This window comes from Lissotriton helveticus, chromosome 3_1 (assembly GCF_964261635.1).
Source record: "Lissotriton helveticus chromosome 3_1, aLisHel1.1, whole genome shotgun sequence".
In the NCBI taxonomy this organism is placed as follows: Eukaryota; Metazoa; Chordata; class Amphibia; order Caudata; family Salamandridae; genus Lissotriton; species Lissotriton helveticus.
The window spans coordinates 495,107,707-495,132,714 of NC_136061.1; the positions used below are offsets into that span (position 1 = coordinate 495,107,707).

The 25,008-nt window shown below is 45.4% G+C and overlaps 1 protein-coding gene across 6 annotated transcripts in view; it reads right to left on the minus strand.

Annotated features, from left to right (window-relative positions):
• PMS1 (PMS1 homolog 1, mismatch repair system component) overlaps positions 1 to 25,008 on the minus strand; it is an 851,578-nt gene that overhangs the window by 685,208 nt on the left and 141,362 nt on the right. For all 6 annotated transcript variants that reach the window (XR_013608658.1, XM_078680380.1, XM_078680384.1 and 3 more), the window contains one exon: positions 7,519 to 7,682. Coding sequence is in view for 5 of the 6 variants with exons in the window: in XM_078680380.1 (XP_078536506.1) it covers positions 7,519 to 7,682 (164 nt within the window). In the remaining variant the exon portion in view is untranslated. The remainder of the gene's footprint in view (positions 1 to 7,518; positions 7,683 to 25,008) is intronic.

The following is a 25,008-nucleotide window of genomic DNA, read 5'->3' on the forward strand; positions in this document are numbered from 1 at the left end:
AGTAGGTTAAAATGTATTGTGCGAGATACTTTTCCCATCAACCCTTTTGTAAAGTACCCGTTGTACATGATGCCGTACATGTGCAAGACCGCCAACAGTCCTAAATCTCTATGTTAAGATTTCGTTTTGTCCCCCCTCAAAATTAAAAAACTGTTGTGGGGAACATCAAGATTAAAAAGTATAGGGGGGGGGGGGTGCGTTAGCAGGACCCAATTTGGTTAAGGTTGCGGTATGCCAGCTGAATGAATTTTGTGAGTTTTATATTTAAAACGGTGTTTTCGGGGTTCAAAGCCACCATAATCGCTTGCCTACAGGATCGGACGCCCTGGTTGTTCCATTCAACTTTAAGTTTGGACCTACGTTCGAAGTTAAAGGCTGGGCAGAGGCAGACCACATGCATCAGAGTTTCAGCTGCTTTGCCACATCCTCTGCAAGTTACGTCCTCTGCCATGCGTCGCCATGAGGGTAGATATTGCAGAAATCGCCAATCACCCATTCTGATAGCGGTAAAACTACGTTTAAGATACAATGTGTATGTGCAGGCCAAGTAAGAGGCAGGGACTAACCGGCTGTATGAGTTTAAAAGAGCCCAAGCGTGGCTGCGTTTTGAAAAGTGTGCTTTGTCCATGATAAGAGATTTCATTCTCACACATTTTTTAATCCCCATTTTAAAAGCTGTCTGACTGGGGTTAAGGGCCCATAATTCACTCGCTGAGATTTGCTGAATTGCGTCCTTGAAGAGGCGACCAAACATTCCACCTGAATTTTTCTGGGAGATTTCTAACCAGACTAAGGATTCTAGTGTGCCAGGGTCCGCCTGCCTCAGTTTGTGGGAGAGGTTCAGGTATACCCCGATGTCTGAGGCATCATAGTTTAGCAGCCCCAACTCTAGTCTTATCTGTGCAGCAGATGCGGACTTTGGTAACTGGAGAACCTTTTTATAAATTTTAGTCGTGTACCTATTCAAAGCGGTGTTCAATTTACCCCTGAATGTCTCCATGCCGTATGATAAGGTGGGGCCAATTTTAGCTCTCATTACTTCTAAAAGAGGCATTAGAGTTGGACCTGAGAGTTTTTTAGAGAGCTTGCCTAGTGACACCGCTAGGGTCGTGGCTTTGACTGTGATCTCTCGACGCTGTTTTAAAAGGTTGCGTCTAGAATCCAGATGGACACCTAGATATTTGTACGATTGGCCAGTGACGAGGCGTACGTTGTTAAATGACCACCCACCGCCAGTGTAACGTTTCTTACCAAAGGGGACAACTTGCGTTTTCTTTAAATTTACCTCTAGCTGATTCAATGTTCGTATAGCTGAGCAGTTTGTCCAGGAGCCTTTGTAGCCCAACCCTCGTAAGGCTAAAGAGAACCAGGTCGTCAGTATACAATAGGTTGCTTAGTGCTAGGCCTCCCACCTTTGGGGGATGGCTATTTGTGTCATCCAAGGTCGTCGGGAGATCTGCTATGAACAGGTTGAAGAGGAGGGGACCAGCACACATCCCTGCTTCACGCCCCTAGTTGTCATAATTTTCCGCGAGAGATGTGTGCCGGACCCCAACTTCACCCGGACCCAGGTACGGGAGTGTAGTTGGATAATGGCCTCTAACAAAGACTCTGGAATCCCCCACTTCCTTAGTTTTACCCATAAGGCCGCCCTGGGGACGCTATCAAATGCTGCTTTGAAGTCGACAAAGCAGCAGAACCCTGACCTGGATGTTAAAAAAGCTTTGTCCAGAATGGTTGATACTGCTAACAAATTAGTCCTAGTCCCTGAATTAGCAGTAAACCCTGTTTGATTCATCGGCATCAGGTTGTGGTCTTTTACCCATAGCCTCAGGTCCTCCAAAAGTAGGCCTGCGTAGTGCTTGGCCTCAATGTCCAAAAGAGCGATGAGTCTATAGTTGTTGGGTGAGGTGCATGGGCCTGATTTGTAAATTGGGTGGATAATAGCACCCCACCATGAATCCGGGATTGTAGCTGTTCACAGAGAGTAGTTGAAGAGGTTTGTTAGCGTTCCAGACCAGAAGGCAATGTCCGATTTAAACAGGCTCTGTGGCAATCCATTAGGGCCTGGCGCGCCATCGGCTCTTGCTTTTGTTATTGCTCTGGCAACCCCTTCTTGTCTCACCTCAAGGTCCTCGTACGCGGGGTGTGTGCACTCGGTTGGTGTACTCCGCTAAATACAAGGGCCCGTATCAGTATCAATTGGGATACTGCTTCCAGTGAGCCCTAGATGTCCTGGAGACTTAAAGTGGTCCGTTAGAAATGAAACCCAGTCTGATTCCTGGATATTTGCGGATCCCAACGTTGATGTACTACCATTTGACCGATTGATTAGGGCCCAATATTTTCTGGAGTTTCTGCTCTTACTCTCCCACACCAGCGTACACCAGAATTGGTTATCGTGTGATCATTTATCTTTTCTTATAGCCAATTTAAACAATTTTTGGGCAGTTTGATAGAGCATTAAACGATCACTGTTCCCCGGGGATTTTGCCAGTGCCCGCAAGGCGTTGTTTCTATGTTTCTTGAGTGACTTAGTCAGAGGTGAAATTGTAAACTGACGAGCCTAGATTGCCCTATGGGGCTGTGGTTTTGCAGGGAAAAGGTTGGTCAGGTGGGAACAGAGCGTCGACCATGTTACGGTTGGAGAAGCCTCTTGCTTGATTCCATCACTTATAATGTCCATGCTTACATGCAGGATGTTCGGGCTGATGACTTCGCTCCACTTGTGGCGCGTTAGGTTTTCCATGTATATTCCCCGGCAGGTTGGGGGGGCAGATTTGTGATTAACTGGACTTATATTGAAGGATATGACCTGGGGCCTATGGTCACTTTCAGTTCGTGGACAAATGCGGAAGTTAGCTAAACATTGGAGCAGAGTGGCGTTACAGATGGAATAATCCAAGTAGGATTGCTTGCTGCCATTTGTCCAGGTCCAGTTTGGTGGGGTGTCACCTGCCGACCTACCGGTAATAACAAGATATCCTGCGCTGTAGAATCTCATCGCACAGAGTTCGCCTAGCCCGCATTGAGCTTGGTTAGGCGGATTAGTTTGAGTTATGAACTCAGTGATAGGAAATAAGAAAGGCCCATCAAGGTCTGCTGGATCCCCTTGGAATAAATTGATGTTAAAGTCCCCCATAACGATACAATCAGAGTTGGGGTGTTCCGAGACTAACTCGTTCATGATTTCCGTTAAACGTGCCAGATGGTCTTTTTTTGTACGTGTACTAGGATTAATGTACACGTTTAGGATAAAAAGTGGGCGGTGTTTCCACCATGAGTTGATTTTTACCCCAAGTAGCCAGTCTTCCTCAAGGGGTATTCGTGAAGTTGGTCCTTTTATGGTGTCTGATATGTATATTGACAGCCCACCTTTGGAATGTCCGAAGCGGCTGTCCCTAAGTGCTGGTTTCCATAACTCTATGAAGCCAGTAACTGGACATCCTTGTGTGGCGAAAGTTTCCTGCAGAGCTATTACTGCGTGGTCACACAGGAAAGCTAAAGTGTCGGGATTAGTAATTTTTTTATGGAGGCCGCTAATGTTCCAGGAACACATTTGGAAAATGGGATCCGCTAGTGGATTAGATACAGTTGTTAATGCAGCTGCTGGAAGGATCGGCTTGCCCGGGCGTTTGTTGTTATGGCCCACGGACTCTGATTCAAGAGGTCATTCTTTGCTTCTTGTTGACAGGATGGTTGGGAGCCATCTCCATGATTGGCATAAGTCTTTATTAGGGACCACTTTTGGCGAGGTTTTGTGATCTTCTTCCGGTCCTGACGCGTTTTTTAGTATCGAATACGGTTTCAGGTGGTCTTTCCGTCTTACAGTTCCAGCTTTTTGAGGTGTTGTTGGCTGGTTTAGTAGTGCAGTTGGGTAGCCTGGCGTGGAGTATTGGTACACTCCAATGCCCCATTCCCTCAATGTGGCCTTGTGGTCCAAAAACACACCTACCCAGCTGGCCGACTTGAGGGTCACCAGGGTTACCTCCGACGGTTGGGCACCTCTTGGTGGAAGGAATTCGATAGATTCTATATCGCCCGAAACCAAACCTGCGAACCGCGGGATGCCTTCTACTAGTTTTAATATATTTGCTCTGTTGAGAATATCCTGGCGACCCTTCGATGTATATTCAGGTGCCAATAAGATGTGAAGGGATGATGGTTCCTTATTAGTCTCCATGTGTTTTGGGCTTGGAGCCATCTCGTTCAATTTGCTATTTAACGGACCACCCTCCGATTCCTGCTCCACTTGTGTCTGGCATTGACGGGCTTCCCCCGAGCACTGGCGATTTATGGAAAAAGTTGTTTTTTCGTTGTAGATTGTTTTTGTTGGGATCAATTCTGTTATTGAAGAGACCCCTCGAGAGGCAGTTAAAACTGGCACTGCTTTTAGTTTTGCTTGGGTCTCTTTTGGCCTCAATGCCCTTAGATCCCTGAGCTTAACTGAGGCAGTGCTGAGCTCGTCTACTACGGATCGCACTGCTGGCTCGTTTACCTCTTGTGAACTCTCCGCAGTTAGTTGAATGACATTTGCAGGTATGTCCCCTGTTGGATTAGTCGCGCTGGTGGCTCCTAAGGGAGAAGGTGCGGCTACCTTGCTCAAAGGCTGTTTGTTGGCTGCCGTTGCAAAGAGGGGATAGTATTCCGGGTGGACAGCTATTGTTTTTGCCCTTGCTTTGTTTCTTTCCCTAACATGTATTGACACCACTCCAATATTGAAAAAGGACGGTCTGTCCCTTTCAAACAAATTGTGCTCTCGTGTTGCCCACTTCATTTTTAATACTCTCTCCAAGTCATATTGTAAAGTGAGACCGTCATAATTGGGATGCAGCTGGCCCTTCGAATACCTGGGCCCAGGTACCACTTTGCCTGCTTCACAAATGAGGCGGACTGTCTTGCGAAGGGTTAAGTCTCGTTTGCTCCTTGTTAAGGTTATGGGGGAAAATACACCCAACTTCCCCCAAACAAGAAACATGGCTGCCCACCCCTTACTGCTAGTAGCACCGAGTATTGAGGTGCAGTAGTCCCTCACACCATTGACGCAGTGCCAATGTAACTGCTGCACTAATAGAGATGGCCTTTAAAAAAAAAAAAAACATTTATCAACACCTTCTTAAGGGCATCTCTCCAAGGAAGGTAGGAAGCGGTATCATAAAACATTTGATTATACATAGCACTCTCTCCTTTGGGCCATCTCCGACGTGATCCATGGATGTCGCTCCTCTCTTCTTTCTCCTGGGCAATTACCCTGGAACTCCAGCAGTCCGGATGATCAGGCCTCTGAATAGGATCCTTATGGTCTTCCTCTCGACTCACCTGAAAGAATATCTGTATGTAAACAGGGGCTGAAGTTGGCATGGTGTATGAGGGGTAAGGTGCCCATGTGTTTTTAATTTTACAAAACGTTTCCTATACTTTTGGGTAAAAAACAACCAGCAATGATTTGTTAACGGGGACCTGGAGGTATCTCTGAGTGAGAGTGAGAGGAGGGAGTCTAAAGTGATTTAATTTATGGAGTCACTTGAAGCATCATGATTGCACTTTATTATTTTCGAGAGGTAATGAAGGATGCGGAGTTTTGGAAAGTGCTCTTTTAATGGACTTATAAATAAACAAAAAATGCCTGCACGAGCTACAGTCTCGGTTAGCTATTACTAATAAGTATTCTTTGAAAGCACTTGGTTTATTTTATACAGGACCAATGAAATTATACGATACGGAAGCCGCTGCATTTTTCACATAATTATGTACTTGCCACATAATTCACCACATACTGAATAATCCTCAAATTTTACCCCAAAAATGTGTTTCTAGCACAAATGGATCAAAAGTTAGTTTCTTATTTCTGTATTTGGTTGTTAAATTGGTACTAAGGAGGTACAATATTTGCCCAGAAAGTACTACCCTGTAAAACTAGGTCAAAATAGTTTGGAAATATGAACAAAAAATGTGTTTTGCTTTATACTGCATAATTTCTGTTTTCTTGCTACATAATTTAGTAAACCCTGTTGTATAATTTTGCGCTCCACTGCCACATAATTACAGTGGTCCTGATCACATACACAAAATCATTGTGTGGCAGCCTATCTTATACTCTTATACTGTGTATAATACAATTTTAGAATAATGCCTTACATATTCACAGTGCTGCCGGTTACATGCTGGAACCTTATATAACTATAAATAGACAAGTAACTATTCTGCACTGCTCCATGAAGGATTTAATTCTGTGACTCACTGGTCTCGCATACAGACATCTGCTGTGGCCATATTATCCAAGTTTCATAATGTGAAAGAGTGACTTTCTCATCAATTAGTTTAATGTGTATTTATTTTATGTGCAGTTGTGTGAACATGAAAATACAACAAAGGGGGCGTGGCCTGCTGTCGAGAGGAATGGTCGCACACTGAGTCGGCTCCTCTAAATGCCAGGAAATAACCTTGCGCTATCAGGCATCATCTGTTCTAATCTTTAAGCTGACTTATTCCATTATTGATGGAAAGGTTCAAACGAATGCACATATATGGACGTGGAATGTATATGGTCTGTCCGGGCAACAAGATCAAACGTACCCTAGCGCTTCAGCATATTAAAAGTCCCTCCCCAGATTTTGTTCTGCTTCAGGAGAAACACTTAAGGGGCAATCATTACAAAGCATTGGGCCGTTATGGTTATAAACTTCTGGCCCATGCAGGCTACTCCACTGACTGACCGAGGTGGGCATTCCAGCCAAAACGTTGTTAGATGTGGAGCGAAGCCCAGGGCTGCTACGCGGCCATCACACGCGTGAGGGAAGGTCGCAACCTGAACCTATGCTCTGTACATATACCCGCCAGACTTTATGTTGGCGTCTTACCTAGACTGGGTGCTCTTCTCTTGCAGTTTTCGAGTGGGACATTACTGCTGGGTGGTGATATGAATGCCGCAATGGACCCCGTCCATGGAGAAACAACGTTACTCCATTTCAACATTGATTTCCTCATCGAATAGACTTTGGATAAAGTGTACCTTCACCCATCTGTCCGTCAGTCCATCCAGGTATGTCTGCTTGTTCAAGTTAGTATGTAGGATATGGGACTGCAAGTGTGTGACCAGTTTGAGCTACTGGTGTTGGTCTCTGTATCGGCTGTGTGGATATGCGTACCAGTAACATCATTTCTGGTGGTATGTGTGCATGAGTGTCTGTAGGTCTGCTATTCTGTCTGTAGGTGAGGATTTTCGGGAGCTGCTCAGTCTGCAAATGCTTACATGTTATGCATCTCTCTGGTCACGAATTATACAAAAAACAAACCCACTGGCTTTGCTAATTTAAGCTTCTGTCATTATTGGAATCGTTCAGAGTCAAATAAATGTTTCAATGGGAAGGCTCTCATGACCCGAGATCTAAATTACACAATATTTCGTAAGAATGATTTTTAAAACCTTGTAACCACAACCACAGCAACTCTTATGTAAGTATTTTTTTTTAATTAAAAATACAGCGTTGGTTGAACAAAAAATAAAAGGAGTATTACCTTGTTATGTGTAAGAATTATGCGCAGTTCAGGATTTATAATTCCATATGCCATCATCAAGTCCTGGATCTTTTTTAGTTCATCCTTGCATTTTTTACTTGTTGAATAAAACTGCTTCCTCACAGGAAGGTTTTTGAATAGCTTCAAAACAGTTACAGTTGTACCTATTAGCAGAAAGGAAAATATTTAACAAAATAAGTCTCAAAGCCGCAGACTTGATATAATAAAATGATCATCTTAAATCTGCTCATCTGGTGTTTTGTACCATAGTTACAAGCGAGAACACATTACACATTATGCATCAAAAACACATTCAGCGGTGTAGGGAAAAAGGTAAACACATGATGCATAAAACATGCAGAGGTGTAAGGAAAGAAAACACATGATGCATAAAAATACATTCAGAGGTGCCAAAACACAACTCAATAGCGCAAAAACACATGCTGCATAAAAACATTCAGAGGTGTAAGATCAAGGTGCGTAATCATATTAAATGCATTACATTTCCTAGCACCACATCACATTGCGCAAAACTCACATTAGGCAATTACCATCACATAGATAATCACATTGCGCCTAAATAAAATCACATACCAGCCCCCATCTAATAAAAGGGACTAAAGAGCCCTGTGTCCAGAATGTCAGGGCGCGCTGCCAATGCAGCGCCAGTCAGGGGTGCGCCACAGGCGCAAAACCTAAACACTGCAGGTGCCCACTACTTGCTGGGCACGTGGGAACACTCACAAGACCTAAACGGTGCAGCTGCCCACTAATTGCTGGGCAACTGGGAATCAAAATGGTGGGGGGGACGTTGGAGCCTTCCAGGCTCTGCACAAAGCCCTAGTGTCCCCCAAGAGCCTCTCTTGACTCTAAAACTAAGTAATGCCTGAGCCCCTCGTGGGCTCCTTAGCAAATGTAGCGCCTGAGCCCCTCGTGGGCTCCTCAACAAATGGGGCGCTGTGAGCCGCTCGAGGCTCGTGAACCAAATAGCCCCTTAGCCTCTCGGGGTTCCAACAAACAACTGAGGCATCGTTGGAGTCCCCCTCCTGGGGACTCGTGGACAGTTGTGTAAACCAAGAGCCTCTCTGGGCTCAAGAACACCGCAAGGCCCCTAGAGCCTCTCAGGGCTCCTCAGCAGATATGCCCCCTAGAGCCTCTCTGGGCTTCTCAGATCACGCAAGGCCCCGGCACTGGAGGGGCGGGACGGGCACCGGCAATGTGCCCCTACGCCCCCTCCTGTCATGCACTCACCGGGTCTCGCGGCGGTTGGGGCTGGAGGACTCCCGCTCCTCCCTCGATACTGGCCAGAGGTCCGGGGCTCCCCCTTCACTCGGGAGCCCCGGGAAGCACACTGCAGGCGGCTTCTTCTCCTCGCGCCAGAGTTCTCCCGGCAGGCCGCGCTGGGATTGGCCAGCGAGAGCTTCCTGGTGTCCAAAGGTCCCGCCCCGGCCTGCCTGACTTCCGGTTCGGCCGGGCGGCGACGGGGACAATTTCGTGGGGAAATGCCGGGTGGCACCGGCTGTACAGATCATTTAAGCGCTCCGAAAGCGCTAGTGGAAAAAAATTAAGCGCAAGATCCCTGGCAGGGTGGGCACCTGCCAGGGGACTTTAAAATCAGTCAAAAAGCGGCGTGGGCAGCCGCGAAAGGGGATATGCCGGGTGGGCACCGGCCTCAAGTACATAAAGCGCTCTCCAGCGCTACCGACAATCACAGCGCTCCCAGGCGCTTTAAAGAGGAAATAAAGTACTCCCAGCGCTTAGCAGCGAGAGTAAAGCGCTCCCAGCGCTAAAAGTGAAATTAAAGCGCTCCCAGCGCTATATGGAACACAGAGTCCAGCAACAAAAAGTCTTTCAGGGGTCCAGGACCTCAGCAGTCCAGGACATAAGGTGGAGCCCAGCAGCTCCCAGAACAGGAAAGTCCATCAGATGTCCAGGGGCTGGGCAGGGCCCAGGGATTCCCCTGGGCCCAAGCAGCAGCACGCCCATGGCAAGATTCAAGTCCAAAAACAAGAACATTTTGGAAGGGGACACAGCCCCTTTTTATACAGAAAAAAGTCTTTGAAGTCTAAAGGGTGCAGGCAGTGTGAGAACCAGCTAGAACTGGTTATAGGGAATTCCTTTCAGTATCAGGGACAGAGGTGACAGTCGCCCAGCGGGGAGGTGGAGCCAGCATTGTGGCAGGCAGGCACAGCCTCATTCACTCCCAGGTGCTAACTCCTCCCACTTCCCTGGCAGCAGATGCAGCCTTTCATCCACGGGCTGACTCAGACAACCTCCTGGGGGCTCCCCAGCCCCTGTCATCCTCAAACCAGACAGTCAATCCAAAAGCAGGCCCAGGCACTCCTGGGCCAGGCTCACCAGCCAATCACACGCCAGCCACAGACTACACAAATATGCCAACTTCTCAAAGTGGCACTTCTAGACTAGACACAATCATGCCGCATACACCATTACGCAGCATTCAATCTCACGAGTGTGCACATATCAAACTCGACCCTGCACTCCCCACACATCAGGAACTACCATGGGCATACATATTCCCCATTCATTCCTATGGGAGGGCAGGTCACTCACCATACATACACAGAGAGCTCACGCACTTTACACTGTACCACAGTGAAAAAGTGCGCAAAGGCCTAAAATCACCAACACCAGGTCACAGAAACAGGCTAGGAAAAAGCAAAAAGTTTCGGGGTGAACCTGCCAAAAAGGGCCAGGTCCAACACAGATAAATTATGATTATCCTATTTTGAATAAACAGATCTTTTACATGAAGGGTGTGTAGGTTCAGGATCGCATTTTCTAATACATATTTTACGATTTTGTCTATAACCTCCACACACCTATAAAACAGTAGATGCTCAAAGCAGGCATCTCCTGGTCCCAATGATTTTGTACTTTACATAGTAATCATGCTATAGTTTCTAAAATGTGGGCTAGGGAATAGCTCAAGAAACTGTGGTGGTTTGATATTTGAGAGAAGGGGTCTGTGGATACAGATCCTCCCTCTATCCATGGGTTAACCTTATTAAAAAAAAAGAGCACATAGTGAATTTGTTCTTTAGCTTAATATGTATAAGATCAAAAGGGAATCGGAAAAGTAGAAAATGGAAACGGACTAGAAGAACAGCAAAGGATGTAATCCTGCCACTGATGCTAGAAGCAACATTTAGACCTAATGGATTGAGTGCTACTGCTGTAGTAAAGGTGCGTATTAGACTGGAGTATTCTTAGTCCGAGGAATGCATTCTTTGGCTAGAATGTTATGATTTGTATTAATATTTTAGAAAAAAGCTGAAAAAAATATAATTGGAGGTAATATTTAAAAATATATATAAATTGAGTTGTCTCTTTAAAGCCTTTATTAGGACTATTAATGTGTCTACCCTAATGACCACCTCAAGGAAATACATCTGAAATACAGGTCCTACTGAATCTTAGAATAAAACACCATAATTTATAAAATATAATAAAGATACTTAATTCACTATTCCATACTTTTCACTTGGCGGAGACTGACACTGTATTTCTGTACAGTTTTTCACCCAAACAATTTTACAAATGTATAGATCTTGCTTTTTTGGAGTGTGACAAGTGACATCTATTCTGCAGCAGGTTTCCCATCTTTTCAATCACACTGTCCTTCCAAAAAGTCCAGGGACAAGCATATACCCGATTTTAAGCTCACAAATGGGAGATTTTACATGACTGTAAGGATCAATTTTAACCACTATCTCTTTGAGAACACTGTTGCACAGTCAAACCTGCCGAATTTTAGGAAACAACTTAAGACCGGGCTTTTCAGATCTCAACTAAAGTAGGATATCTGTACCATACTGGTCTGTACCCCCTTCTGGACGCTCGCGCTGTCAGCGCTAAGACACTTCGATATTTGCGCACTTTATTATAATTATTATTGACAACACTGTTCATTAGTCGAAAGAATGAGATTTATTAGGTGAGCCATAAATCACTGCAAGCCCTTTTTTAGGAGTTCGTGGATGCTCAATTCACAATAGAATTGAAGGTCACATGATCTCTTAAGCTATGGAGAAAGCAGTTATTTGCGCAGCAACAAAAAAGATTCCTCATCTGAGACTTTCAATGTGATTCTAAATGTGCAGAGAGTATTTGTTTTCGCAAATAAGCTCAAGTATCTCTACACAGGTTTACCTAACTGGTGGTTAAGGTGTCTAAAGAAACTTAAGACACCTATGGTTAAGTTAAGGAGCCAGACAATTACTACAGTATGCACTGGAGTATCAACATCTGACTAAATCGGTCACCTGAACAGGGCTACATGAGAAGACATCAAATGCATAAGCTTTTTATTAGCATATTCATAAATATCTACAATTATGTTCACCCACTTGAATTACTAATATGGAATTTTCTTTCTAGAGCTGACTCGGGTAACATCAAGGACTTCACACTTATCCCAGTTGAGTAGGTAACCTAACAGGTGTCAAAAATTGGGAGAAAAAGTATTACAATGTTCACAGGATTCTGGGAGATAGGTTTAGTATCTAGTATTTCATCTGCATACCGCATTACTTTTGCTTCTTATGCTAAATTCATTCTTCCAATTCATTAATAAATAAGGAGAAAAACAGAAAGGAACTCCAAATTCAAAAGAAATAGAAGTGAAGAGAGAAAGCAGCCCTCTGTAAAACTGTGAACGCGTCGGACATAATTCTATTGAAATTATACCTAGCAGTTTGCTGCTTATGAAACATTTGCACCATATTAATAATTGCTGGTTGTATACTACATGTAAGTAAACAAATATTCTCTTACAACTAGCTAAAACGTTACACACATGTAAAATTAAGAAAAGCATGTGCTGGAGTATTTTTTCTTGTTATATTACATATAAGAAAATGCACATTTTTAACCCTGAATAACCTCACTACAAATCACACTACAGCTGGTGCAGAAGCAGGTTGACCCCATAATATTCTACTCTGCAAGAATAGAATTTCTAACTTTTTCCTTCCCTCTACTGATTGGCTGTTCTTTGCGGGCCAGTTATATCTTAAGCTACTGAGCATCATCTCTGATGGCTTCTGCATGTATTCCTCAATCAATCCTGTAAGATGCACAAAAAACCTGAATAAACTCTGTGACGGGTTCTGTCTGTTCCTGAAATCCCGATACCACAGCAGATAGTAGGGTGGGGCAGTTACAGTTTAGTTGCTCCTAATATAGGGTGTCGAAACAACATACCAGAAATTATTTTAACTTCAATTGCTATTTGGGAACCAATCCTCCAACAACACTAATAGGTGGCTAGTACTTCAATTATACAATATACAAGAAGGGCAACAATTGAGTCCCTATCGTTTGGAGGGACTCTTGATGCAGTAATAGTGCACCCAGAATTTCCAACAGCAGGGCCATTCCAAGTGTGTTATTACCATACTAATATGAGTTTTGGGGTTTAGGAGCAGTGCCTACCCACAGAAAATTGTGCTCCGGAATTTCTGCATGTTATTCACCCGATAAATTATGCCTGGTTTTACCAGCAGAAACGTGCCTGGGGCAAACCTCATAGGCGTGAAAATCAAACACAACTTAAAATGGAGATTCTGACAGTAACTCTGGTTGATTGAAACTTAGAAAGAGGGCCTAAGATTGTCTTTTATGTTCTTTGTTACATTTACCAGCACTTCTTAATAATTCTCGAACACCATTTGCATTTTAGATGTGCTCAAAAAATAGTGTGGTGAAGTCAGTGCTTCTAAAGTTAGATCAATACAAATGAATACTATTGTAAGGTTTGAGACACATCTATATGTTCAGATACACACATTTGATAAACTGTTTGTGAGGAGGCTCTGTATGAACCTTAAATGCCATATTTAGGAAATAGTTGTTTCACGAATCATGGAAGTTTTTTCCCTTAACTGTCTTTCATAAAATCTCATGTTACTAAAAGCATACCTAAATGCTGGACCTATTTTTACAGGATTTTCCTTCTCTTGATTTAAAAAGAATTTTTGCCGCTTTGCTGAAAATTCCAGGTCGAGATATTCACTTCACCACACGCAGCGCTTTTTTTTTAATATATATTTTTATTGTTTTTCTTTGACAAGAATATATACATACATATAACAGTTAGTAAAATTCGCTAATACAATCGCATACTCGGATTACATAAAGGTTTTTTGATAGATGGTTGTTGATTTCCGGCCCTGTGCCTAGTTTTAACATATAACGTAAACATATAAGATATAACATAAAGGCGTTTGGCCGCTTGTTGTGGATCGACCGTCGTACACTGTAAGTGATATTCGCTGTATGGCCTGCTCTCAGCTGTTCAGGGTGGTTTGTGTGGGTTTAGGAAACTGTCTAAGGATGACCACATTTCTCTGTTGGGCTTTCTCCATGGTGTGATTCTTCGTGCGGTGTTGTTCGCTCCTCTTAGGTACGTCACCCAATTCAGCCACCCTTTGAAAGTGGCCTTGGTGGTGTTTTTCCATTTGGCCAGCACTGTTTTTGTCGCACTAGTCAGGAGGAAGTCGAGGAGGTTTCTATCTTGTTGTGAGGTAACGTCCGTGTTTAGGTGTGCTGTTACTATGGTGCAGAATTCCTGTTTAAGGGTACAGCCTAGGACCCTGTTGGTAAAGTCAAACACCTTCCCCCAGAATTTCTTGACCTTGCTGCAATAGAAGATGAGGTGGGCTAGCTCAACTTTCTCTCTCTCTCGGGGGCGGAGCTAGCCACAGAACGAGATGGCCGCACTGTGAACGAGCTCCTCCGGGGCCCGTAAACATCATCCTTATCCTACACTGTAAACGGGGACACCACGCTGACAATTGCATCACCTGTGTCGCCTGAGACGCTCTGGACACCCAACGAGGCGTCGACATCGTTTTAAAAGCTTTCGTTGCCACTTGAAGCTAGAGAAGCCTACTGCGGCCTACAAGGCGCCACCATTCTAGGAGCACCGGCCTGGGGTAAGAAGTCATACCGAGACGCAGAGCACGTAAAGCGGATTAGGGAGGCCCCGCCCACCGCCACTGGGCAGACCACGTGTAAGACCTTGCCGAGGAACTGAGCGCGCTTGGCCGAGGTCGTCCACCCTAGCAGCACCTCTACGGCACGGAGGGCTCCGAGCCTGAGAGGGAGGAATATCAGGTGGCGGAGCACATAACGAACAATCCCGCCCGAGGCTGGAAAGATCGGACAGGGGCACTCTAATGACACGAACAGGGCTGCTCTTGAGGTGGCCAATACTGCGAAGTGGCACGGGAGAGGCACGATGGGCAAACCAGACAGAAACCAGTCAAAACTCAACTTTGATCAGTCCAAGAAGGTACAAGACCAAAATGGTGACGCAACTCCATCAGAAACACAGACGGTGCATGTGGCAGGGAGTCAGGTTTCGGACAATATACAATCCACGTTTATAACGATACAGACGGCACTAACGAACATTGATGGTAAAATAGACGATCTCACACACCGCGTGGATCGAATGTCTGAAAGGCTGGACAGACATACCGAAAGACTAGACATGGCCGAGCGCCGGATATCGGATGTGGAGGATGCGAACAATCCGCTAACGGCTAAACAAACTAGTGTGGACAAACAACTGGCGGCACTAACTGCGAAGGCAGAAGATTTGGAAGCCAGGTCTAGGCGCAGCAACATAAGAATTATGGGCATTGCAGAAACCACGAACACAGGCCCAATGGAGAAATATGTGGAGCACCTCCTGATCACTTTGCTGGGCAGAGACACGTTTTCAGATGTCTTCTTGATCGAGAGGGCCCACAGATCCCTTGCCCAGAAGCCGCCAGTGGGTTCCAGACCGAGACTGATAATAGCGAAAGTGTTAAATTATCGAGACCGCGATGCGGCATTGAGGAAGGCTCGAGAAATGGGCGCCTTACGACACGAGGGAATGGAACTTGCTATCTATCCTGATTTCACTCAATCCGTCCAAGAGGCGCGAAAAAAGTACGTGCAAGCTAAACAAAAACTGCGTGACCTGCAAATTCCATATGCCATGCTATACCCTGCCAGGCTGAAGATCACAGATGAGGGCTCGGTAAAGATTTTTAACGACCCTAAAGATATCCAGAAATACCTACAGCATCGGAAACCGAAGGGAGAACGCAGACGATCGCCGAGGGATAGACAACAAGAGCAAGAGCACTTATCGGATGTGGAATAGAGGGATCATTTCGACAGGACCTGCGAAGTGTCGCAAACTCCACATGTGGACAAATGGGATCAACATCACATGGCGCTGACAATGAAAAGAGCGAACTACGTCAGGATGAGACTGGACTATGGCGCAAGGCTAAACAAAGACTGGTCACAGCATAATCCCGTATGTCCCAGGCGCTGAACGGCGAGCGACGCCGGAACAGGTAAGTGATACCATGGAACAATAGAATTTCACACTGTTTGAACTACAAAGAGCTGACTGAAAATTGCTGTTTGAATTTATAGATCATGTCAATGACATACAGTTAGGTTACTTAGTGTAATTTGTGGGACCCTGGATAGCAGTGCACTCATATGTTATTAAATGGCCTAGCCTCTGGGTAATACGTCGGAGGAAGATGGGCCCGGGCTAATTCCGCCCACCAGTGCACATCACAACAGTTGTACGGGGGGGATGGTGCGAGTTAAGCATGCGAGGAGTAAGGAGGGGAGCATGCTGTTGTTGTACTGGGGGATGTATTCATCACGGGGATTGAGACGGAGTGGGTGGGGGTAGGACGGGGGGGTACCAGAAAAAAATCACAGGACACCAGGGTTGGATGACACAACTCAGTTACGAGATGCAGATTTGCTAAGCCTGGAGTGCAATGCTCCACGACAGCACTATGGCAAAATACAAAGGAACGGAAATGACACAGCCGACTAGGAAGTTAACTCTCATGTCTTGGAATGTGAGAGGACTACAAGACCCAAAAAAAATAAGGTAAGTCCTTGCATACCTAGATAGGTACAATGTGGATATTGCATGCCTTCAGGAAACTCACATAGCGCCTCAGAGAGAGTGTAGAGTTGGATATTGCTGGGCGCAGATTCGCGCAGCATCGTCCTATTCTAATTATGCTAGAGGAGTCCTAATACTTATTAAACGCAACACCACATTTACGCTGCATACTACGAACACAGATGACCAGGGCAGATTTATAATACTTAGGGGGGGACTTTGCTGGCACAAATCTTACCCTTATAACGACATACGGACCTAATACAGATGATCCACAATTTTATGAAACCATATGGGCAAAAATAAGAGAGCTTCACCCAACAGCGATAATATGGGGCAGAGACTTTAATACATGTCTAGATCCATTATTGGATAGAGCTACTGGCAGAGATAAACATGGGAGACGTGCAGCCCAGGTTATCTTGGACGGTATGCAGGACTGGGCTATGGAGGACTTATGGCGCAAGAGACACCCGGGGCGAAGGGAGGGCACATGCACGTCACTCACACATAATACCTGGTCGAGATTGGACTATTGGCTGACCACGGAAGAGGTGAGCACGTGGGCCAAGGCAGTGGAGCACTTACCCAGAACCCTCTCGGATCACTCTCCAATTTGACTAGAGCTGGAGGTGCCAACACACACCCCGAGACAATTCACATGGAGACTTAGGCCAGATGTACTGAAAGATCAGGTGTTCCGAGAGGAACTCTGACATACTATTATGGACTTTTTTCAGAACAACACCGGGTCTGTGAAGAGCTTTTGGATGGTGTGGGAGGCGTTCAAAGTCACTATAAGGGGACACTGCATAGGTGCACACGCCGGCATCCTTAAAGACATCAGACAGCAGCTACACATAGTAGAAAGAGATATCAAAACACTGGAAACAGAATACGCTGCTACATTACAAGAACCACTCTTGGCTGACATACAGAGCAAGGTCAATACGTACAACGAATATGCGGACACAGAAATAAAATACTTATCCAGAAAAAACAGGGCCAGGGCATATGGAGAAGGAGGTAGATCAGGCAGATCGCTGATGCACAAAATTAAACCAATGCAAGGCGCCTCGCTAATAACACATATTTCAAATGCACAAGATGAACATCTGCATGACACCCCCTCTATACTGGAGGAGTTCCGCTCCTACTACTCAGCACTATACACAACGCAAGTAACGCACCCGCAATCGGACATACATGAATACCTTGATGACGTGAGTTTGGCCTGGCTGTCCGATACCCATAGGGAATTCCTGGGACACCATATCACCGAGGACGAGTTTCGGGAGGCGGTTAATTCGTTACCTAACAATAAAGCCCCCGGGATTGACGGATTGCCAGGTGAATTCTATAAGGAATATAAAGACCTGTTGATTCCTCAACTAGCGCAGATGTTAGAAGAGGCATACGAGGAGGGAGCCCTCCCACCTACTGTTGATAGCGCTACCGAAACCTGGAAAAGACACCACACAATGTGCCTCCTATCGCCCCCTGTCCCTCATTAACATAGATGCGAAAATACTTGCCAAAATAATAGCAAACAGAATACAACCGCTCCTGCAGCTCCTAGTACTCCCTGATCAGGCAGGTTTTATACCTACGAGATCCACAACCCACAATATTCGAACCATATTCACGATGTATCATAGTCTGGATCCCGAGTTGCCTGCGGCAGCCGCCCTATTAGATGCAGCGAAGGCCTTCGATTCGGTCGAATGGGACTTCATGATGACCGTCCTCAATAGGATGGGATTCCCGCCCGCCTTCCTGAAGTGGACAGCGTTACTATATAACGAACCCAGAGCCAGAGTACGTATTAATAGACACACTTCACAACCGTTTGAGATCAGTCGGGGTACTCGTCAGGGGTGCCCACTATTGCCCATTTTGTTTGCACTCACACTGGAACCGCAGGCCTGTAAAATCCGGCAAAAACACCCAGAAACTGCGCTCCAATTTAATATTCGGCCAGTGAGCATATCTCTGTATGCAGATGATATGGTCCTGTATACTAGAAATCTGGACACAAACCTAAACCCGTTAATTAGAGAGTACATAAAGTTTGAACAATACTCGGGCCTCAGCATAAACTGGGATAAATTAGTAGTGATCCCATTAACGGAAGAAACCCCGGAACCACAGATGGATTACCCCCTAAAATGGTGCACTGACCCAGTAAGATATCTAGGAGTCTGGGTGCCACGCGACCCTGAGACGGTCATTAGGGCAAACTATGGAGTGGCCATAAGCAAACTAGAAGACCAAATAGAAAAATGGATTAAACCGTCGCTCTCGATGACAGACCGCATAGCCCTCCAAAAAATGGTAGTATTGCCTCGCCTATTATATCTGTTCTGCAACATTCCGATCTGGCTCCCACAGGTCTTTTTTGCTAAATTACGAACGCTTCTACAAAGACTTACTTGGGCTGGGAAGCAACCTAGGGTGAGCTGGAAGATCCTCACTAAACCGTATCATCAAGGAGGATTTGCTGCCCCAGACACGCAGCTGTACTACTATTGTGCACAGGCACACCACGCACACTACAGGTCGCAACCTCATTCATACATACCACATATAGCAGTAGAGACAGATAGCGTGCACCCGAACAAGTTGACACAATACATATCGGACCCAGGGGGAGTGTATCCTAATGACATCATACACCCAGTTAAATGTACATCGAGAGCATGGTACATGCAGGCAATGCGAGCCGGAAAATTACCGGTGTATGCGCCGGCACTGCCATTAGCACACCATACCAAACTGTCGGTCACGCAAGAACTAAACATGAGAAAAATCATTGGGGAGATGGGACTCACGACACTAGGCTCATTATTTCCGCAAAATACATTTATCTCATACCAAGACCCATCAGATTCGCATACTTTAGGCTGAGAGCGGCAATGAGAGATTTATATGACGACTTCCCAAATGAACCAACACCACTGAAAGCATTACAGACTCTACTGACAGCGCCGACACAAGTGGCACTAGTGACCAGATTATACACGACATCTCAAAATGAACAGTACACTGACCCAGACAGGGCGAGGACACGGTGGGTGGAGGTGATCGGGTCCCCTATATCCGAAGAAGATTGGACTTACAGCTGTACGCAGTTACACCTACTTACTCCAAATTGCAATCTACGAATCATACATTTTAGATTTTTACACCAAACATATTACACTCCAGAAAACATGCATAGGTATGGGCTTCGAACGGATGACAAGTGCAAAAGATGTGCGGCCCCTAAGGCCGACTTCCTCCATATGGCATGGGCCTGCCCTGTGCTGAACACGTATTGGCGGGAGGTAGTGGAGTCGCTAACTCTTATGCTGGCAGAATTTATTCCAAATACACCACTGACGTGCTGCCTAGGAGCTTACAGGCTTAAAAAATTAGACGTCGCAAACTGCTGGCGGTGGCACTCCTTTTGGCCAAGAGGCGTGTGGCCATCAAATGGGGAAGCAGACGCCCACCCTGGTTCAAGGACTGGTTATCAGACATGATATATTGTAAAGAGACTCTGGGAACCTATGAAGAGGAACTGCCGCAGGCCTCAAGGCCAAAGGACTTTTGGCAGCCCCTCATGGACTACTTACAACGACAATCGGATGCCCGATCAGCAGTTGATGGAGACGAGATGGTGGGAGTGGGTGCCGGGGCTGCTCTGAACACCGGCACACCTCTCACAGGACCGTAACTACCGAAAAGTAATGTATAACTGTGTAGTATGAATTGATATTATCCATCTACATTATCGGGGTGCGCAGGACATAGATCACTGCAAATAGAACGTGCCAAACCGAAAATACTCCTAGTAAAGCATGTCGCCATGATTATGGTTGTATCATGCAAATGAGAAGTGTAAGATGAAGCCAATTGCTGTATAGATAAATGAACAGATGATGTCGTGCTCTGTACTGTTGTCCTGTGAATCAAAAAACAAAACAAAAAAAAAACCAAAAAACTTTTTCTCTCTCTCAGTTCCAGCAACAGTCGCTCTCTAGGAGACCTAGTTTTGCTAGTCGAGCTGGTGTCCAGTATGCTTGATGCAGGAGCAAGAATTTTGTTTGGGCTATTACTGGTGATATCATGTTACTGGTTGGGGACCTCCATATGGTATGTACGCCTTGTTCTGAGAGTTTTGAGCCTATCTGTGTTTCCCAGTAGTCGGTACTTTTGGCATTGAGCTTTGCGGATGCTGGGCGAAGGAGTTTGGTCACCAAGTATCACACCTGTACAGTCTTGTTTATGTTTTCCATGTATTAGAAGATTGAGGGAGTCAGCTTGCTTAGTTTAGCTTTTGTGATGGCCGATTTGATAGCCAAAAAATTGTATAGCTCCAAGTCTGGGAGGGCGTACTTTTCCTTCATGTTGTTGAACGTGAGGAGCATACCCTTCTCTTCCAACTGGGCTGGGTGCGAGAGGCCTAATTGTTTCCATGTTTTTATGTCTAAGGGTCTGCCTCTATATTTGATTTTGGGGTTTGCCCAGAGTGCTACCCACAGTGAGTTTTTGATGCTTGCTTCTAACTTTTGGTCTACCTTGGAAAGTGCCTGTTTCGTTAACTTGAATATTGGATTCCCTTTTAGTGTCTGTTTGTTAGTTGTGAGAAGGGCTAGTGGGTCAGTGTTGTCAAAGATGGCCCTCTCTAGTAGTAGCCAGGTAGGGGTGTATTGTTGATTTTGTAGTATCAAGTGCATTCCCTGTCTGGCCACAAAGGCGTACTGGAAGGTTCTCAGGTCCGCAAGGTTGAGGCACCTTGGCACTTTTTAGAGAAGTGCATGCAGGCATACAACCTGGGAGAAGATTTCACAAAGAAGGTCATGGCCCTATACAAAAGCCCCAAGGCACAGATTGCCATCAACGGAACGACCTCGCCCACTTTCAACCTCCAAAGTGGGACCAGACAAGGCTGCCCCGTATCCCCACTGTTGTTCCTACTGGAAATAGAACCACTGATCAGGGACATCCTAGCTAATAAGAACATAGCAGGCATAACCATTAACAATGCCACAGCTAAACTAGCTGCCTACGCAGACGACCTACTAATCACAACAAAAGATCCTGTCAAGTCCATACCAGCTCTCATGCACACCATTGACGCTTACGCATCTCACTCTGGTTACAACCTAAACAGAGATAAATCAGAGTGTATGCCACTGAATATACACACAACCAAGGAGGTACTGGGTGACTCAGAGCTAGCTTGGCAAACGAGATCTGTCAAATACCTAGGAATCAATTTTGGGAGAAACCTAAGAATAACCCTGGAACAATACGAGAAAAACACCTTAGACAAGATAAAAGGGCTACTGGAAAACTGGTCGCCCAAGTTTATCACATGGTGGGGCAGAATAGACACAGTTAAAATGATGATCACCCCAATAGTTAACTACCTAGTTAGCAGGCTTCCCTTACCACTAACGGACGACTTCCTTAAGAAAATAACCCAAATACTTAACAAATTCATCTGGAGGGACAAAAAACCAAGAATAGGCCTTCCGAAACCGAGATTGAGGAAAGAACAAGGTGGCCACGCAGCGCTTTTGTAGTACTGCACGAAATATTCTGCAACGAGCTCACGCTCAACCAATCAGTCCAACTGATGTGTATTGCTCCATCTTTTAGCTGACGGAAAATATGCCCATCTATGCACCAAAACATTTCACTCTGAATACCTGACCAGCAGAAGCAACCAAGATGAGTCCATAACATTTTTCCCGCCTTAAACGTTTAAAGTTGCTTCACCAGGAGCTATGTCAAGATGAATTGTCTGCAGCTCAACTTTGACAGTACTTGTAGCCTGCCGCCTCTTGACAACTTCTGACTCCTTCAAAAAGACAAAGCAACGTACCATGTTCAAACAGCTTCACTCATGGCCCTGAATTCCCACAGGCCCGCTGGACATCCCAGTGCGTTCGTTACCCATTGACTTTGAATGACCCAAAATATGAAAAAGGTTACTGGTTCTGCATCATAGGAATCTTCACTGAAGTCATAAATGCTTGAATAATTTCCCCTGGAAAAACTTCCTGTACAGTTTACTTACATGGAAACAAAAATAAAGAAAGTCATTATCAATAAACATACAGGTATGTTCACGGATAAAGTATTCTTTATTGCGGTTTTCAGGGAAGTAACTGTATATTGATTGATTATTGTTTTATTGGATTATTATTGATTAATTGTTTTAATCTGTTTTAACTGAATTGCCTACAAATTGTATTTCCTGTGCACTCACCCACTTTTTGGCCTTGTATCCCGCTCCCCGGTCCACCGCGAGATTTTCTCGTTTGAGTGGAGGGAGGCAGGGAGCTCTTCCGGTTTGAGAGGGAGGTTAGCGCTCTAGTCGCTGGCCCATCTATAAAACAGGAAGCGAGCAACGACGCGAGCAGACGCGCGCTGAAAGCTAAGCCTTAACAACATTTGTATGAAGCGAGAAGCGCATTGATTAATTGTTTTAATCTGTTTTAACTGAATTGCCTACAAATTGTATTTCCTGTGCACTCACCCACTTTTTGGCCTTGTATCCCGCTCCCCGGTCCACCGCTATTTTCTCGTTTGAGTGGAGGGAGGCAGGGCGCTCTTCCGGTTAGAGAGGGAGGTTAGCACTCTAGTCGCTGGCCCCTCTATAAAACACAATGCCAACCACGACGCGAACCATGATCTTTTTTCCTCGGACCAAGGCCCTCTCATGAGGTGGACATACTCGTCCGAGGAAATAGTAAGGATAAGGCATCCCCTTAGTTCCGTTGGTGGGTTGGGTGTGTGGCCCGTGTGTGAGGGTCCCTTCTCTTGTAGGGTGTGTGACTTTCAGGCCAGCACTGATTGTAAAATCTCTGCTATCACCATCACACGCTCCCACAGCTAATCTTAGTACCATCCCTCCCAATTTACAACTGGGGTGGAGAGGTTTACTGTGCAATGTGCGATCCCTCACTAAGCATTCCGCTGAAATTTGGGATCTCCTCTCTTCGGTACAACCCTATTTCGGGTTGTTAACTGAGACCTGGTTGAAACTTCATTCGGTCCCCTCTATAGCTCTTGCTGTGCCAGAGGGATATATATTTGTCCGTATGGACAGACAAAACAAAACAGGGTGTGGAGTTGCCATTGTGCACAGGGACAACATTATAATTACTATACTGGAACAGCATAGCTATTCAGCTATGGAAGTGTTGGTCTTTCGTTTGGCCCTCTTAGCCAGTGTAAGTTTAAAAGGAGCCCTGGTATATCGTCCCCCAGGCCCGATAAATAACTTCCCTGTCCATCTTGTTGAGCTCATCGCCCCGCATGTAATCACGGGTAGTAACTTTTTGTTACTCGCCAATTTTAACATACATAGTGAATGTAGCTCCAATGTGGAAGCAGTGACACTTATAACAGAGTTAGCTACCCTTGGGTTAACTAGGCGTCATGAGGGCCCCACTCACATAGCAGGTCATACCTTGGATATAGTTTTTTCTAATTGTCCTAATGTTTCTTGTAATCCCCCCACAGCTCCTTCCTTGGTCTGATCATGCGTCTATTGAGTTCAGCATTCAAGCACCCAGGAAGAAGAATCAAGGCCCAGATGTAGGTAATAGCACATTACCGAATGGTAAATACCGAATTTTACCGATTCGGTATTTACAATTCGGTAATTGCTATGTAGGTAAATAATTCGGTAAAAATACCGAATCGGTAATTACCGAATCGGTATTTGCAGTTGATTCCTATGGGCCCATAGGATTCAATAGCAAATACCGAATCGGTAAAATTACAGAATTTACAAGGGGGACAGGGTGTCACTTTGACACCCTGTTGCACCCCTGTTTCTGGCTTGTGTGCCATGTGACACACATACATGCCCTTAGGGCATGTCTGTGTCCCACATGGCACAGGTGTACATGCACAGATGTGCATGTACACTGGAATTCGTTATTTACCATGGAATAGTATTCCATGGTAAATAACGATTCGGTAAGGGCCTGTGGCACTGATTACAGTGCCACCTACATATTGATTTATAGAATCGGTATAATTACCGATTCGGTATTTTACCGATTCTGTAAATTTACCGAATCGGTAAATATACCGATTCTGTAAATAAAATGCCCCCTACATGCCAATTCCCAAATACCGGTCGGTAACGGCCGAAATCGGCCGTTGCCGACCGGTAATTGGCGACCTACATCTGGCCCAAGTCATTAAGGACTCTCCTGCTTTCTTTAGACAGTGGAAAAAAGTCACCCCAGATGGCTTTAAAGCCATCTTTGTGGACCCACAGATATTAGAGTCGGATGGCACTGAGGAGGCGCTAGTTAAGAATAATCTAGCTGTCTCTGGCGCAGTGGACCAACTAGCCCCCCTGAAATCCCTTCGGAAAACACCCAGGCCCGTGCAGATTCCTGGTATTCCCCCCTACTTCATAAGCAAAAATGTATCTGCAGGAAGTATGAAAAGCGGTGGCGCCTTACTCATGAGGAGGAGGATAAAGCCCGATTCCACGTGGCCCTAGCTGAGTACCA